General features: G+C 38.5%; 2 protein-coding genes across 9 annotated transcripts in view; both read left to right on the forward strand.

The window, feature by feature from the left end:
* The window catches only part of LOC125080496 (sterile alpha motif domain-containing protein 1-like), a 34,513-nt gene extending 33,673 nt beyond the window's left edge, over nt 1-840 (forward strand). The window contains exon 3 of the mRNA XM_047694370.1: nt 750-840. Within this exon, the coding sequence (XP_047550326.1) occupies nt 750-804 (55 nt within the window). The 3' untranslated portion in view covers nt 805-840. The remainder of the gene's footprint in view (nt 1-749) is intronic.
* The window catches only part of HDAC9 (histone deacetylase 9), a 938,635-nt gene that overhangs the window by 32,858 nt on the left and 887,107 nt on the right, over nt 1-18,670 (forward strand). The gene's annotated exons all lie outside the window — the stretch shown is intronic.

Below are 18,670 nucleotides of genomic sequence, written 5' to 3' on the forward strand. Positions count from 1 at the left end.
TTTATTTTATTTATTTATTTATTTATTTATTTATTGGCCAAAATATTAAATTGTTTTTGAGATAGAGTATTTGGGACTGGTACTTTGCAAAAATCTAGATAGCCAGCCTGTGTAGAGTGACGTTGCTCCCAGAGTTTTACACCTGTGAGGGATCCAGTTTAATTCTGGAGACTTGTGGCAGCAGCTTTGGTTACTTTGCATGATAATCACCCAGAACAAAGGCCCCTCTTTGATTTACCTGGGGTTCATTCTGTCAGTTGGTAAATTTAATAAACGGAGAAAGGACAGGTCCTGGAACCAAGGTGAGATAGATGAGCACCATAGCAATATGCAAATAACACTTCAAAATTAATGATAGAGGAGTTGAACACAGCTTCTAATCGGCATCCCGAAATTGAACATTTTAAGGGAGCAGTACACAGAGATATGCTCAGTGTGGCAGTCAAGTTAACCGAAAGAATGAATTCCTGCTTTTCAACCTTAATTTCAAAGCATTAAGAACACTGAGGTCTAATCTTTACTGCCTTCTGTTAACACGTACATCATTGTTTTCACGGGCATTCACTAATCATTACAATTCATTTTTAAGTAAAAAAGAAGTTGCTGTATCATAAAAGAATAGTTTTGGAAACTCTGAAACTTTGTAGTTCACAAGGAAAAGATGAGGATATGTTGAGGCAAAGGTGAGTATCATACCAAACCTCAATTTGAATTATAGTTGTTAATTTCTTTTTCACCCTTCTATACAGCAAAGGCAGCCCTTTGTTTCTTCAACGTGGCCAATTCCAGAAGCTAACATCCTGATCTGTGGTTTCAGCAGAATTTAAATATAAGTTACAGTAATTACAGTATTGAAAAATCCCCTTAGCATTCAATCATAATATTTTCTACAAGGAGAGAAATGTTAATTCATTTTCACACAAAGTTGAAAGATTATGCTAGACTTGATTTTCTTTAGAGACCATATGCATATTTACCAGAAGAATAAACTCTGTTTTCAGTTATGTGTGTAGGTTGGTGTGAATCTGGATATGTTAGATGAGGGCAGGACTCTTGTAAGAGAGAAGAAGTCAGAAAGTCATGGAACTGACACTTGCTGAGTGCTTATTAGACTTCAAGTACACTGGGGAATGCTCCATCCTGTAAATGTCACAATAGGTCTGGGATCTAGATGGTATTATTTTCATTTTACAGTTGATGAAATAGAAACAAAAAGCTAAAATCACTGGGAAGTACTTTTTCTGCTATACCCCAATTTAGTATCTGGACCAAGAAATGGAGATTTTGGGGGGTGGGGAGGGGAACAAGTTATAGTTATGGGTTGACTTGAACACAAAACTCTGAGGATTTGGATTCAGCCTTAAATAGAATTTTTTTTTTTCTATTTTGGTTTTTAAAATTTGTTTTGGTGGAAGATTTTCATATACTCATTCAAATTACTACTTGAAATATTTCCCAGTGAGCCCTAAAGACATTGGTTACCATGACAGATTTTGGCATGATGGGCGCTATTTAATTTGTAAGGTAACCCCCTCCTCCAACAGAAAGTTACTTTAAAATGGAATCTGGTAGGTTATCCGAGTTCTGATTTTGCATTTTTATTTGGTACTGCAAGATGTCAAAACCCTTTTCATTTAGAGCTCTTTTATCCAAAATGGCAAAAGGACACTGATCAGTTTAAAACCAGAAGTCCAAATGTGATTTTTGCATCTGATAACTCATTTTCATCCCTGTGTATTTTAATTATAAATACATATGCAACCCCCAAATTTAAAACAGGTTGCATTCAAAAGTTCATTCGGAACACAGTTGTTTGGAGTTTAAACATTTTTCCATAGAAACAATGTTACGTTTCCAGGCCAACCTACGAAAGCTTATTTAAACCATATAGTACAGTTTCTGCTCTAAAATCATCTTGGGGCCCACACAACATATATTTCTATTGGGAAAATGCAGTTGGAGTTTGGCTTGGAATAGACTAGTGCTTCACTGGGGTAAAGCTGCGTTCATGGAGCCCTCCTGCCATCTTGGCAATGAGAATTAGCATTTTTTTTTTTTTTTCTCATGATGATACCTATAGTTCCTATGACTTTAGGTGAAGACTCTAGTGGCATAAAGGATAAGGCAGGGAATGGGGCATCTTCGGAGAATGGATATGTGATTTAGCATGCTCTTGGCTGCAAGCAAGAGACTACTCGACTTGAGTGATAGTGCAGTTTAGCTTCTCACAAAGTCTGGAACAAGAAGTTTCAGCTTTGGTTCATTCAGCAGCTCAATGAAGTCTCCGTTCTAGGTTAGGTTAGGTCTTTGAAATCTTCAGAGCCTCATGGCCATAGAATGTCCCCTGAAGCCACAAGGATCTTACTCTTGCAAAACAAACTCTGGAAGATAAAGAATGAGGAGTGGCCTTTTAATTGTAATAAGTAGGAAAATCTCTCCTAGAAGGCCTTCTTCTGAGCAGATTTCCCTTCACATACCTTTGGCCAAAATTCGGAATCAAAAGTCTGCACCTAAACCAGTCACTGGCCATTCCAAATCAGATTTCTGGCGCTGGCTTAGACTCCACACTACAGGTGAATTATCTTCTGGGAGGTAAGGCAGTTGCCCACCTTGTCTGAGCACCATGCTAAGCTCATTTGGAGATCTATAGACAAAGAAGGTAGAATATCTGTTGGGTGAATCATCTGTGTCTTCCACAAGGCATGCCACGAGAGAGCAATGAATGGCCTTGGGCAAGGGGAAGGTCATAAATTCTGGGTTTTTGTTTTAGTTCTGTCCGACCAGCTTTGTGATCTTGAAAACGTCATGTGGTTTCCCTCCTGAGCCTCCAGTTTCTATACAATGGAGAGTAAGATAGATTCGTTTATTTGAGCATCTACTTTATACAGGAAGTATTTTCAGCACAGAGGATGTAACAGTGAACCTTGAACAGTCCTTCCCAACTCTCTTGTGTGATTCCAAGTGATAAGCTGTCATCCCTGTAAAGTTTTGGGGGTAGAGATGGGGTGTGTGTGTGTGTGTGTGTGTATGCACAATATATATATGGTATATGTGGTATATGTGATATATATATATATATATATATATATATATATATATATATATATATATATGGCAATCTGATGGCCTTTGGTTTGATGGCAATCTGATAAACTTTTGGGGGAAGTTTCTTGGCCTTGGCCATGTCCTATCATTTCTTTTATTTTCTTTTTCTTTGGAGAATCTGAGAGATTGATTTATTCCATTTTGCTCTGCCCACAACTGTTGTTCCTGACAATGTTTCTGTCTTTCCATTACCCAGTCTAACACAAGAGATAGTGTCATGGCATTTTTCTTATACTTCTTCCCCGAAAGCAACAGATAACTTGATTGATGTTTTCTAAGTTTTGTTTTGTTTTGTTTTGAACTGTTAGCAGCAGAGGAAATAGATGACAGTGGTGTGAAGGGAGGTTTTCCACCCTCCCTACTCTTTTCTCCTAGGCCTGGAGAGAAAGTCCAAAGTGCACAAAAAAGAATACTAGGGCTTCCTTGAATTCAGAATACCAAGTTAAAATCTACTTAGATTTCTGAGAAATATCCAGATTTGGATATTTCCAAAGTATGTTGGAGGAGACTGACTCATGATGGAGCACAGCTGTGAGAGCCCTGAGGAGCGGGAATCCCCTCCTTCTTCTACCCTTTGCCCCTTTGCCCCAGCTGCAGCCATTCTGCCCCAGGGATGCTGGTTAGGCCTGCCTGTGGTGTGGGCAAGGATCAGAGACCTGAGAAGGGTAGGGGTGAGCTGGCAACATCAGAGGTAGTGGACCATGAGGGCAGGAGAGGGAGAAGCGAAGATGCACTGCTAAGAGACGAGCAGAAGTCTGGCTATAATCTGAGTTTCTGAACCTCTCATGAAAATCCATTTTCTAAAGGAAAGCATACCAGTCATCAATTATAGCAACGAGAGGAGTACTAGCTCATGATAATATGTATTATTTTCTAAAATACATTCAAAAGGACTTTGGTGCTTGGAATGACCCTGCTTTGGCATGCTAGTAAACCCCACTGCAGCTTGCAGGTGAGAGAGGATTACAGTTTGTATTGTCTGTGTACTTCTCCATCTGCCTCAGGAGCTGGCATACATTTTCTGTAAAGGACAAGAAAGATACCTCAGTCTTCGTGGGCCCTCTGGCCTGGGCTCCGTGTCCTCCACTCTCTGCTGCTATAGCACAAAAGTACTATGGACAATAGCTGAATGGGTGTGGCCAGGTTCCAGGGACCCTTTATTTATGGACAACTCCCTCATGTTTCCTTCACTTCCCCGTAATTTTCATGTGTCTTGAAAAATTTTTCTTCTTTTGATTTTTTTCAAATATTAAAAAATGTAAAACCCACCCTTACACTGTGGACCTTGCTAAGACAGGCCAAAGGCCAGATCTGGCCCTTGGGGTATAGCTTGTCGACCCCAGGTCTATCGTCTGTTTATCTGTCTGTCTACCCATCTATCCGCTTCCCACCCTCATCTGTGAGCATGAATCTCACTCCATTAAATTCTGCATTCGGAATTCTTACTTATACATGTTGTCAGCTGCACTAAACACTTACCAAGGAGATAGAGAATACCAATCTGTTGGATCTCTAGTAAATTTACTTCCGTTTCCATGGCTGAACTTGGACAAGCTTTAAATGTTTTATCATCATCATTATAAAATACTACATTTAACATTTTTATAACCAATTTAGAATAATTCCTCTTTAAAATATCCTTAAGGAAGCACATTATTTGACATTTATTATGTCAAATAATAAATGCTCTTGGATCTTGTTAAAACTTGAAAACCACAGGTGAATGATAGTGTCATGTCAATTTTTACACTCTGAATAGGGCACTTGTTTTTCTGAGTCAGACAAGCAGGACTTGGATAGCTGTATATTACTGTTTATGAGCCTTATCCTTTACTGCAAATCAAGTGTTTATTCCACTCCTGAACTTAATTAGCAGCTAAGAGCTTTGTGCTTTGTATTTTAAGGAAGCATGTGATTTGTTCATTAGTTCAAAAGCAGATTAATTATTATATCTTTAGTCACCATCTGTAAACACATCTAATATTGGTGAGCTCTCCCCTGCTGAGTTACCTTGAAATGCCCTGTGGTGTTTTATTAGCTTTCAATTCTGTGTTTATTACAGTTGGTCGGAGATTTTTCAATTTAGTTTATTGGCCACGGAGAGTCCAATCCTTCTGTGGAAAAACCACCAATTTCTGGAGGTGAGGGATTTATTAATGTTGGCTATCAGTTTGCTATAAACATTTTCTCCAAGTCATACTGTTTGGGTTTGGATTAAAATATTAGTAGTTCTATTATAAGCCAAGGTTTTAAGCACCTTGTGTCCTATCTGGGTTCAAGAAGGAGCAATTGGGAGTAAAATTAGTAACCTGCATACGAAAATGTTTCCAAGTCCAAGCCATCCTCAGTCAGAAGTATTAAGTGCACGAGGGCAAGTGGATAAATGGTTATATTGACGCATTGGTATTTTGCTATTATTTAATTCTGGCATTGTAACAACCCTTTCAGGTTTCAGGTGATTCTCAGAGACTGTAAAGAGCTTGCATAAGGTCAGTGGTAGAGCTGGGATATCAACCAAAGTCCCGTGACATGTAAGTTTATATTCCTTTTTATTAGTGTCTAAATTGCCAGATAAAGTCAGGATATCCAAATAAATTAGAATTTTAGCTTATCAACAAAACGTTTTTCAGGATTACGTTTCTCCCCATATCGCATGGGCCATATTTAGACTGCAAGTATTTGTTGTTTATCTGAAGTGTACATTCAACTGGAATCTGTATTATCATGACATTATATTTGTTTAATTTGGCAACCCTGGTAGTGCCCTTTTTTCTCGCTCCTTCTCTAGGCATTAAGGCTGTCCAGGGCCCCCACTGTGCTGCTGGCTTTGGTTTATTGACCCTGTCTTAGTCCCTTCAGACTTCTGTAACAAAATACCATTGACTAGGTGGCTCATAAACAAGTTCATTTCTCGGAGTTGGGGAGGCTGGGAAGGACAGGATCAAGGAGCAGGCAGATTCAGTATCTGATGCGAGCCTGATGTAACCTCAACATGGTGGAAGAACTGAGGCATTTCTTCCGGGCCTTTATAAAGGCACTAATACCATTCCTAAGAGCTCCACCTTGCGATTTAATCACCTCCACAAAGCCCTACCTCATCCTGTCATGTGGGAGGGATGGGTTAGGATTTCAGTTTAGGAGTTTTGGAGGAACACAGATAGTTAGACTATAGCAAACCCCATTCTTTGCTTTTTTAGTTTGAAGTTTACCAGTTCAGGACCATTAAGTGAAGACCTTATTCTTACTGATTTTCATAGTGTCCAGTGACTAATCTGATGAAATAATTTGGGGTTAACCTGTTTATCAGTGCTAACAGGCTTCCTGTGTTATTTTTTCCAGGTTACATATTTATTTAACAGAACCTAATGTAGCTAGCGCTTTAACACATAGTAACTTCAGAAGCCAGAACTTCAGACCCCATGCAGAGAAAATGGAGAAGAGTTTTGAAATCATTCTTTTAGTCATTCTGGTACTGTGCTTTTTCCTCACAGAACCTCAGTTTATGGTTTTAACTCTTTTTTATTTCATCTAAACTTTGATCATTGTAGTTTTTTTATTTTCTTACTTTTGATTTCCATGTCTATTTTTTTCTTGATTCTTTCATTACTATTTTTTTTGCCTTTTTAAATTTTTTTATTTTTATTTATTTATTTTTTAATTTTAATTTTTTTTAAATTTTATTTTTTATAAACATATATTTTTATCCTCAGGGGTACAGGTCTATGAATCGCCAGGTTTACACACGTCACAGCACTCACCATAGCACATACCCTCCCCAATATCCATAACCCCACCCCCCCTCTCCCAATCCCCCTCCCCCCATCAACCCTCAGTTTGTTTTGTGAGATTAAGAGTCACTTATGGTTTGTCTCCCTCCCAATCCCATCTTGTTACATTTATTCTTCTCCTACCCCCTTGACCCCACATGTTGCATCTCCTCTCCCTCATATCAGGGAGATCATATGATAGTTGTCTTTCTCCGATTGACTTATTTCGCTAAGCATGATACCCTCTAGTTCCATCCACGTCATCGCAAATGGCAAGATTTCATTTCTTTTGATGGCTGCATAGTATTCCATTGTGTATATATACCACATCTTCTTTATCCATTCGTCTGTTGATGGACATCTAGGTTCTTTCCATAGTTTGGCTATTGTAGACATTGCTGCTATAAACATTCGGGTGCACGTGCCCCTTCGGATCACTACGTTTGTACCTTTAGGGTAAATACCCAGCAGTGCAATTGCTGGGTCATAGGGTAGTTCTATTTTCAACATTTTGAGGAACCTCCATGCTGTTTTCCAGAGTGGTTGCACCAGCTTGCATTCCCACCAACAGTGTAGGAGGGTTCCCCTTTCTCCGCATCCTCGCCAGCATCTGTCATTTCCTGACTTGTTAATTTTAGCCATTCTGACTGGTGTGAGGTGATATCTCATTGTTGTTTTGATTTGTATTTCCCTGATGCCAAGTGATATGGAGCACTTTTTCATGTGTCTCTTGGCCATCTGGATGTCTTCTTTGCAGAAATGTCTGTTCATGTCCTCTGCCCATTTCTTGATTGGATTATTTGTTCTTTGGGTGTTGAGTTTGCTAAGTTCTTTATAGATTTTGGACACTAGCCCTTTATCTGATATGTCATTTGCAAATATCTTCTCCCATTCTGTCAGTTGTCTTTTGGTTTTGTTCACTGTTTCCTTTGCTGTGCAAAAGCTTTTGATCTTGAGGAAATCCCAATAGTTCATTTTTGCCCTTGCTTCCTTTGCCTTTGGCGATGTTCCTAGGAAGATGTTGCTGCGGCTGAGGTCGAAGAGGTTGCTGCCTGTGTTCTCCTCAAGGATTTTGATGGATTCCTTTCTCACATTGAGATCCTTCATCCATTTTGAGTCTATTTTCGTGTGTGGTGTAAGGAAATGATCCAATTTCATTTTTCTGCATGTGGCTGTCCAATTTTCCCAACACCATTTATTGAAGAGGCTGTCTTTGTTCCATTGGACTTTGTCGAAGATGAGCTGACCATAGAGTTGAGGGTCTATTTCTGGGCTCTCTATTCTGTTCCATTGATCTATGTGTCTGTTTTTGTGCCAGTACCATGCTGTCTTGATGATGTCAGCTTTGTAATAGAGCTTGAAGTCCGGAATTGTGATGCCACCAACTTTGGCTTACTTTTTCAATATTGCTTTGGCTATTCGAGGTCTTTTCTGGTTCCATATAAATTTTAGGATTATTTGTTCCATTTCTTTGAAAAAAATGGATGGTACTTTGATAGGAATTGCATTAAATGTGTAGATTGCTTTAGGTAGCATAGACATTTTCACAATATTTATTCTTCCAATCCAGGAGCATGGAACATTTTTCCATTTCTTTGTGTCTTCCTCAATTTCTTTCATGAGTACTTTATAGTTTTCTGTGTATAGATTCTTAGTCTCTTTGGTTAGGTTTATTCCTAGGTATCTTATAGTTTTGGGTGCAATTGTAAATGGGATGGACTCCTTAATTTCTCTTTCTTCTGTCTTGTTGTTGGTGTAGAGAAATGCAACTGATTTCTGTGCATTGATTTTATATCCTGACACTTTACTGAATTCCTGTACAAGTTCTAGCAGTTTTGGAGTGGAGTCTTTTGGGTTTTCCACATAGAGTATCATATCATCTGCGAAGAGTGATAGTTTGACTTCTTCTTTGTCGATTTGGATGCCTTTAATTTCCTTTTGTTGTCTGATTGCTGAGGCTAGGACTTCTAGTACTATGTTGAATAGCAGTGGTGATAACGGACATCCCTGCCGTGTTCCTGACCTTAGCAGAAAAGCTTTCAGTTTTTCTCCATTGAGAATGATATTTGCGGTGGGTTTTTCATAGATGGCTTTGATAATATTGAGGTATGTGCCGTCTATCCCTACACTTTGAAGAGTTTTGATCAGGAAGGGATGCTGTACTTTGTCAAATGCTTTTTCAGCATCTATGGAGAGTATCATATGGTTCTTGTTCTTTCTCTTATTAATGTGTTGTATCACATTGATTGATTTGCGGATGTTGAACCAACCTTGCAGCCCTGGAATAAATCCCACTTGGTCGTGGTGAATAATCCTTTTAATGTTATAAAATACTTTAAAAAAAACTTAGTGGATGATTGAGATCCCTAACAATTCTGAAACTATATTTTCACTTTTAGTAAAAGGTAATGCTTTACGGTATTTTTTTTTTTTTTTCCTTTCTTGAGCAATCAGAATACAATGGGAGAACTCAAGAGTTTTCAGTATCTATCTACATAGCCATGTACCAAGGTGGGACTAGACCAGGGGATCCTATGTACAATTAATCTAAGCCCGTACCTTTGTACTTTGCCATAACTCGAGAAAACTTGTGTGTGTGAGTGTGTGTGTGTGTGTGTGTGTGTGTAATTTTTTAAAAAGATTTTATCTATTTATTTGACAGACAGATAGCACAATTAGGTAGAGCAGCAGGCAGGGAGAGAGGGAGAAGCAGGTGCCCTGTTGAAAAGTGAGCCTGACGCGGGACTCAATCCCAGGATCCCGGGATCATGACCTGAGCCAAGCTGAAGGCAGCTGCCCAACCGACTGAGCCACCCAGGCATCTAGAAACTTATATTTTTACCAAAAAAATCTCAGATAATAGTTGGAAAACCACTGGACATATTAGGGGAATGGTTTTATTATCTAGTTACCATGAAGCAGTTTGTACGGGCCCCAAATTCTTTTTGGACTACTAAGCAGAAATGGTGTACTGTTGGCTCTGCTAGGGATCAACTCACTTTTTCTCTCTGGACATTGGTTTTTTCATCTGAAATAAAGTGGGGGGGGGTGAGGCTGGTTGATCTCTGGAGTCTTTATTGTGTTAGTACTGGCTCCAACTGAGTTGGGTATCCTGGGTAGTTGTGGAAAAGGTTTATATGGGATGGGGTTTCTCAACTCTGTGGAATCCTATAAGGCATTAGTTGTGGTGGCCACTCATCTAGTCTTAATCCATTTATTTATTCAAATATTTACTTTCTCAATGAACTGTCCACTGAACCGTGCTTGGTACAGAGGAGGCACAGTCCCCGCCATCATGAAGCTTATGGTCCATGGAAGAGAGGGCAATAGAAAGTAAACACAAGTGAATGTGCAATGGCAAATTGAGTGTTAATTAAGGAGAATACTGAGGTTCAAATATTGGGGTTCAAAAAAGACCAGTGACATCGTCTCTAGATTGGATGTATTTAAACTCTCTGGAACTAACATTTAAGCTAAGAGAGATCTACTTTTGGGATGAATAGTTACTTCTTAGCTAGACAAAAACAAAACAAAAGAACTGATGAAGAGTGGGTTAGACATCATATTACATGGTACATGTAAAGGCTCAGAGGTAGAAAAGAGTCCTGTGGGCCCCATGCATTGAAACTTAAACATGGGGATTTAGTGGCACAAGACGTGGTGATGCTGTTCCTAGTGCCCAATTTCCTAAATGTTTTATTCCATTACTAAATTACTCCCTTCCATTTGCTTCTCTTGGTGTTCCATTTTCCAGCACCTTTGTAGGCCTCTCTTTTTATTTTTATTTTTTTTGGTAACAACGTTATTGAGACATAATTTATATACTATACAGTTCACTCATTTAAAGCATACAATTAGGGGCGCCTGGGTGGCTGGCTTAGTGGGTTAAAGCCTCTGCCTTCAGCTCAGGTCATGATCTCAGGGTCCTGGGATCAAGCCCTGCATAGGGCTCTCTGCTTAGCAGGGAGCCTGCTTCCTTTCTTCTTCCTCTGCCTGCCTCTCTGCCTGCTTGTGATCTCTCTGTCTGTCAAATAAATAAAAATCTTTAAAAAAATCTTAAAAAAAATCTTTAAAAATCTTTTAAAAAATCTTCAAAATCATCTTTAAAATCTTTTTAAAAAAGCATACAATTAAAAAAAAACAAAGCACAGAAATCAATGATAGAGTGTACAGTTACAGAACTTTGCAACCATCAATTTTAGAACATTTTCATCACCCCAAAAAGAAACACCATGCTCCTTAGAACTCCTCATTCCCCCAGACCTAGGCAACCATTAATTCACTTTTGGCCCTAATGGACATTTTTTCCTCTGGACATTTCATATATATATATGGAATCATAATATGTGATTATCTGTGTCACGCCTCTTTTTGAAGTTTTCTCTTCCGTGTTTACTACTTCCTTCTCTCCGCCTCTAAGTCATTTCAGTTACAAACTTTTTCTTGCCTTCAGCATGCCAACTTGTTCCAGTGATTTTTTTTTTTAAACCATCAGCAACTTCCAAATTCAGAACAACTTTCAGATTGCAAAGTGCAACAGCCTAATTTGTATTGGTGAAGAGATGTCTTTCTTGTCAATCCTTATTTTTCAATGTTTAGAAATCTTTATAGATTGGTCTTCTTTAGTCTATTACCCAAATATGATCTCTTTCACTTAAAGTGTTAGGAATCTTGAATGAACCTTTGTTGTAAGAGATACATTATAAAGCTTCTGTGTTCTTCTAAATAAAAAGAAAACCTGAGGATGTGTAAATTTTGTGGTTTTGGATGGCTCATGTAAGGAAAAATACTTAAAATCTATTCCAGTTATTTTTTTATAAGTGGATTCTCTGCTTTAAAAATTGAATAATCATAACTCTGTGCCCAATACTTGTTAGTATGAACTTGATTAATTGATTGATAGCACTGTTTGGTTGCTGGCTAGATATCCACAGTCTGTTGAAAATCAGAATGTTATAGTTGAAAAACTAATTCAGTAGCATAAATCAGAATTTCTTGGTTTTGGGGAAAGTAGGAGGTTTCTTTCCTACTTAGGAAATTAAATTAAGAAGTATTTTTTTAAAAAAGATTTTATTTATTTGAGATAGAGCATAGTGGGTGGAGAGGAAGAGGGACAGGGAAAGCAGACTCCCCAGTGAAGAGTGGAACCCCATGCAAGGTTCAATCCTAGGACCCCGAGATCATGATTGAACTGAAGTCAGTTGCTGAGCCAGCCACCCAGGTGCCCCAGAAATTAAGAAGTATTAATCTTCCTTTATTTTTTAACCAGACCACTTGTAGGGCGGAATGGGAGGTAAAGTGTACACTACTGAACCACTGTCTGAAGTCAGTTGTAGAAAGTATCTTTTGAAGGCAGAGAAAGAAATGTCGGTGTCTTTCCTGGGCCAAAGCTTTGGTCATTATCATTTCTATGCCCTACAGAAGGAAAGCAACTTGTTCTGGACAAGGGAGGAGGGTGAAAGTGAACTCTGCCATCTGAGGCTATGGATGCCTTCAATCCTAACAAAGGACTTTAGAAAGAAAGAAAGACCTCCTTAAAGAGAGCAGGTCCAGGCAGGCAGGCATGCGTACTCGTCTGTGGTCTTTGTAATCTGAGCAGTACAAAATGTACTAATTATGATGTAATGATAGACAATTGGAGTAAAAATATAAGACAGATCCTTCCTCTATTTGTTTTAGGTTAGGGAGAGGCTGACGTCAAGTATTTAAGAGCTATTTCAGCTAATGGCAACGGATAGATTATGGAGAAACACTGCTTGCTCTTTAGTCCAGGTGGTAATTACAGACTTCGAGAAATAGGAGTTGAATGTGTTCCATTCTCTAACACCTTCACACGCCTCTTTTTAAAAATTCTCTATTGCACGTTCATTTGCTTCCCTCTTTTTGCTCCCAAGTCACAGCAATTAAGGGCTTTTTCTTGCCTTCAGTGTGCCAATGTGTCCCAGTGACGTTATTTCTCTTTTCTTGAGACAATTAGTAGCTTCCAAAATTCACAACGGTCTTCAAATTGCTAACGGCAGAAGTAAAATATAACTACATTCAAGGTGTTTAGAAACTCTCATTAGATTGTAGTAATATGAGGAATAATAGGTAAAATGTTTGATCATATATGAATATATTCAAATGTTGTGATTGAAGTTTTTAGCTTATTCCCTGTGGAGTCAGATAAGTTACTATCCCCTGAATTAAGTGGAGGAAATGAATTTCCAAAAAAGACAGTATGTTTTTTCAAGTAAGATCACTCAGAAAATGGTATAGAACCTTTGACTTTGGCTGAGTTCTTTGAATCTGTGAGATGTTAGTTTTATTATCCACAAAATGAAGAGTTTAGCCTAAATCTGTCTTTAGTGAGGTGGGTTGTGCAAGGCTGAGAGTGAAGAACAGCTTTTTCAAATGATACTGTTTCTTTATATCATAATCCCAGTGTGTCCTGCTCCCCCTCTCCTGAATAAGGTGACTTTATTTTTTATTTGATTTTATTTTTGCAAAGCGTCCTAAGGTTAACAGTCTTTAAAAATAACTCTCAGAATTAAATCACTTGGCTATGAACTTTGGACCCTGGCCTAACTAGGTCCTCTGGCCTCAAAGATAAATGAAACTGCTCACCATGGAAACAGCTGGTACCAGCGGTCTGTCAAGGAAAGCGAATCTTGATTCAAACTTCTGCTCCCCTCCCGCCAAATCCTCATCCTTAGGTTCTGCCATAAATTGCATTGGAAATTAATAAGAAAAAAACAGAATATTGAACTCCCATTCAAAGCAGAACTAATTCCCTCCAACATACCCATGGCATGTCAGTAAAAAACAGGATTAATCACAGAAACTAATTATAGTCTTCGGACATGTCAGAGCCTTATAATATATTTAGAGCTGTTCATTCCTTATATCAACCTCTTAAGAAAGAAAAAAAAAAAATCCACCGGGCTTTTTGTTAGGCAGTGGTGATATTCTAGACGATATATGAGAGGACTTGTCAAATATCCATGACTTGAAACTAGACACAGCATGACTTCTTGTCATTTTAGGGACACTTCGGAGCTAAGTCTGGTAGCTTTGGTATCAGCTTATTTTTAGCTTCCTGTGATGGCTGTTTTTCCTGGTTGTTATCCCTGGGCTTAATTTTGCAGTTGTAGGATACACACGTTATTCAGCAGATAGGACCATTTTCGCTTAGTTTATGCTGTAAGCCTGAACACATTTTTAATGAGTTAATGGGCTCATTTTTTGTTGGTGGTTTTGCATTTAAAATGGCACTCGAGTCAGATAACCAAAAGCCTCAAGTGGAAAAAACGATTATTGTAGAAAAAAGGGAAAGCAGCATGTTTCTGTAAATGCTTTCATGTCTCTTACTCAGAGAAAACCATTTGACTATTGGAAGTTGCTAGGAGAAGCATGCAACATTTTTGTGGCATTACATTTCTGTTTGCTTGTTTGAAGTTATTTTTTAAAAAATCTATGTATCTGTGTGTGTGTGTGTACATACACACGTGCATGCATGCACTATTTGGTTTTTTTTGAATGCCTGAGTGCCCCTTCTCAGGCAGGGCCAAAAGAGTGAAATTTAGCCTTGATTATAATGTTCACACTCCTGGAATTGGTCCATTACAACCATTGTGTGAATAACCTTGTGGAAGTTTCCTGTAGCTGCACTGGCTCCTTGGCACCATAGTGTTCTCTGTGTTCATGCTGTGGGACTGCTTTAAAGTTCAAGTCCCGTTACCAAGCAGCTTGGTATTTCAGAGACTAAATCTCGTGTGGCTAAGCGATGACAAAACTGACCTGCTTTATTCCTATTTCTGCTGGAGAGCATTTATTTTTCACTAATGTCGTAGTGTATATTAATTAAGAAGTGTTAGTAAAGGACTACTAGGAAAAGAAATGAGCCTTTGGGTGATCATATAAATTCTTTTATAACTCTAATGGATCAAGACCAGTGAAGCTAGTGGTTAATTTCCAGCATTAGCTATACTTATACCTGTCATTATCAAAATCGTGGACTGAATGTAGCTTAGAGAGTCTTATGCACGGCCCTATTTGAGGCAGTGGAAATTGGATTGGACTCTTTAAAAGCAGAAATTAGTTATAGGAATTGCATAAAAGGGAAAAAGAAGAGGATCAATTTTAAGTTGTCCGCATTCGTTGGGCAACATTATTGGTCATTCTTAAAAACCGAGAGTGGTTCTGAATCAGATTTGTGTTTCTGGTTTTCAGCCTCCTCTCCATGCCCATCCATACCCTCAACCCAAATAATATTTGACTGAAACCTGAAACCATTCTCTCTTTATTTGCTACATTAGGGATTTCAGAGGGAATTCTGTTCACCGAGGAAAGAGAAAATCAGGCCAGTTCTTAGAAACTAAAAATACAACTATGCAAAATTGTTTTCAGAATGGAATTCATTGGCATTTGTTTTTATGCATGACAACCCTTTAAAATATAGTGTTGAAACAAACTGTGATTCTGACTTCAATAATTTTTATAGTACATTTATGAATATTGACTATAGATTTTTTTAAAAAAGATTTTATTTATTTATTTGAGATACAGTGAAAGAGAGCATGAGAGGAGAGAAGGTCAGAGGGAGAAGCAGACTCCCTGTGGAGCCAGGAGCTTGATGCGGGACTTGACCCCAGGACTCCAGGATCATGACCTGAGCCGAAGGCAGTCGCTTAACCAACTGAGCCACCCAGGCGCCCTTGACTATAGATTTTTTTATGTGGTTTATACCTAAACAGATCTAATTTAAATCCCTATAGCATGATAGTAACATTAATAATTATAATGGTAGCAGTAATACTTATTGAGCTCATAATATGTGCCTGACAGTATACTAAATTATTTTCTCTTTTAATTCTTATCATTACCTTTCTAAGTGGGTAGTATTGACCCCATTTATAATATAGCAAGGACTTATAAATTCAATGAAAATTAAACTTACCCTTAGGAAGAAAAATGTGTTAGTCTTGATGAAGGTTCTGGGGAGACCATGAGCTTTGACATACCTGATGCCTTCCTCACCTTCTCTCTTTCCAAGGCTTCTCTTCTCCTTGCTGGTGCCAAGGCTTCATAGTGAGAACTGGATGGCAGAATAGTGTGACAAGGGATTGGGGTTCTTGGGTTTATCTGAGATGGAGAGAGTGTGGAAAAGAGATGAGGGGGTAGGAAGAAAGGGAACCAAAGAGTGAGATGGTGGGAAGATTTCCATAGAGATGGGGCTGGTGCTGCTGCTGATAATGATGATGGTGATGATTATTGTGGTTATTTTTGTGTTAAACTTGGGTTCTTAGCTTAAGTAGACAGTGCTGGAGAGAGCTCAAGAAGCAGAAAGGGTGACAGGCTGCAACCTCCCTAGGAACTGGTAACGAGAGAGAGAGGATTACTCTGGACTTGCACCAGCTGAGGAATTAGGGGTTCAGCTTCAGTTTCATTATGAATCTTGATTGGCAGGGACTTGCCCAGGGACATCTCTGACATCACCGTTTGGCAAACAGACCATAAGTGCTTGTCTGAAGTCACTCATGTTGTCAGGGGCAAAGCAGGGATGCAAATCCATGACTCACTCAATTCATAGTACTTTTTTCTCTTCGTTACACCTTCCTGGCACTCTAGAGAATGATTTCTAGCATGAGGCTTCATGGGGGTCCCAACAAGTGTGTGTTACAACTGTACCTGTGTTTACCAACAGTTCTAGTAATCTTCCATTTCTAAACCTGATAATCAAATGTATTTTTTAAAAAGATTTATTTAATTTATTTGGGAGAGAGAGAGTGCACGTGCAAATGAGTGGAGGGTCAGGGGGAGGGGATCTCAAGCAGACTTTCACCAGTGTAGAGCTCACTGGGGGACTCGTTTCCATGATGCCGAGATCATGACTCCAGCCGAAAGCAGGAGTCAGGCACTGAACCGACTGAACCACCCAAGTGCCCCTAATCAAATGTACTTAAAAATATTTTTTAAAAATTATGTATTTTAGAGAGTGAAAAGTATGCTTAAGAATATTAAATATTTAATTTATTGGGTATCATCATCATATCATTATAATCTGGACTTTTTTCTGACATTTTATTTTACCCTCTGGCACCAAGAAATTATGGAACAGATGATGCTTTACTTATAATCTTCACATACTTTGTTTTGCTATTATTTTGTTTTCTGAGAGTCACAGAGAAGTAAATTGCCAGGTTTTATAAACTATTTTGTAATATCTTGGATTGTATGAGATACCTGTAGTAAGCTGAATAATGGCACCCTATAAAACATATACATCCTAATCCTTGGAACCTGTGAATGTTACTTTTTTTGAGAGAGAGAGAGAGAGAGCAAACTTAAGTATGTGGATGAGGGACGGGCAGAGGTAGAGGGAGAATCTTAAGCAGGCTCCATACCCAGCAAGGAGTCTGACGCCAGCCTCCATCTCACGACCCTGAGATCATGACCTGAGCCAAAAATCAAGAGTTGGACACTTAACCAACTGAGCCACCTAGGTGCCCATGAATGTTACTTTGTAAAATGGCCAAAAAAGGGACCTGGCAGTTGTGATTAAATTTAGAGTTTAGTGATTATTCTGATTTTCCTTAGGTTATCCAGGTGGGCCTTAAATACACTCATATATGTCCTGATAAGAGGGAGGCAGAGGGACGTGTGACACATAGAGAAGAGAAGAAAGCAATGTGACCATGGAGGCAAAGATTGGAGTGATGTTACTACAACCAAGGCAATACCCACAGCTACCACAAGTTGGGCAGGGCAAGAAACAGATTCTCCCCTAGAGCCTCTGGTGGGAGTGACTCTACTGACACTTTGATTTTGTTTTTTGAAATTGATGTTGGACTTCTGGCCTCCAGAACTTCTGTGAGAAAATAAATCCTATTGATCCAGGCCTCCAGTTTGTGATAATTTGTTATGGCATCTCGAGGAAATGAATACAACACTGTGGAGAAGTCCAAAACTTCATCCAAATCAGTCCATGAAAAAGAGAAGGGCAGGATGCAGGCCTTTTTTTCTGTCCAAGCCAGGGCACTCATTGACCAGGAACAATTCACATACTGCTAAAGTGAAATCTCTATTAGACCTAGAGGCGGCCCTTTCCCAGGTAGAGTGGAGGCTCCGATGACGAGCCACTGGGGGCAGGATGGTCCCCTGCTTAGGGATTCTTGGCAGCAAGGAAATGGTCTATCTCCGCAATGACAGAATTAGTCTTAAAGAAGAGATTAAATGTTATGGATTTTGTTGTATTTTTTTTTTAAATTGGAATACCAGCATACAAGTTATTTTTATAGGTTTTTCACTTTGAGCACACCAAAATAAGAAAAATAAAATATCATCTTCCCCAGAACTTAGAAGAACTTATGTTACTCTTTGACTGGATCTAGATTTCATCCCGTCTCTTACTGTTATCTTAATTCAAATATAATTAGAAAATTGCATCAGTGCTCTATATTATGTAGGGAATTGTTGGTAATTATGTTTAGACAATGGACTATTCAAGACTTTCCTTTTATTTAGCTGTATGAATAAATGCATCTATGACTAGGATAACTTAGAAATTTTGTAAGTTATTCCTTGGTATGCCATACTTAGAAAAAATGAAATTAATTTTTCTTTACATTAACAAAGATTTTAATCTATATGCTTATGCCACTGGATATATATATCCTAGTTCTTTCTCTAAATATCTCTAGTAGTAAATGCCAAATTAAAAACAAAGCTATTTTGTTGACATAGCATTTAATTTGGAGGTCACTTACATTTTGAATGGAAAGTTTTTAATCAAGTAGCTACAGTAGAATTTGACTTCC

The sequence above is a fragment of the Lutra lutra genome, chromosome 11 (genome assembly GCF_902655055.1).
Source record: "Lutra lutra chromosome 11, mLutLut1.2, whole genome shotgun sequence".
Taxonomy (NCBI): domain Eukaryota; kingdom Metazoa; phylum Chordata; class Mammalia; order Carnivora; family Mustelidae; genus Lutra; species Lutra lutra.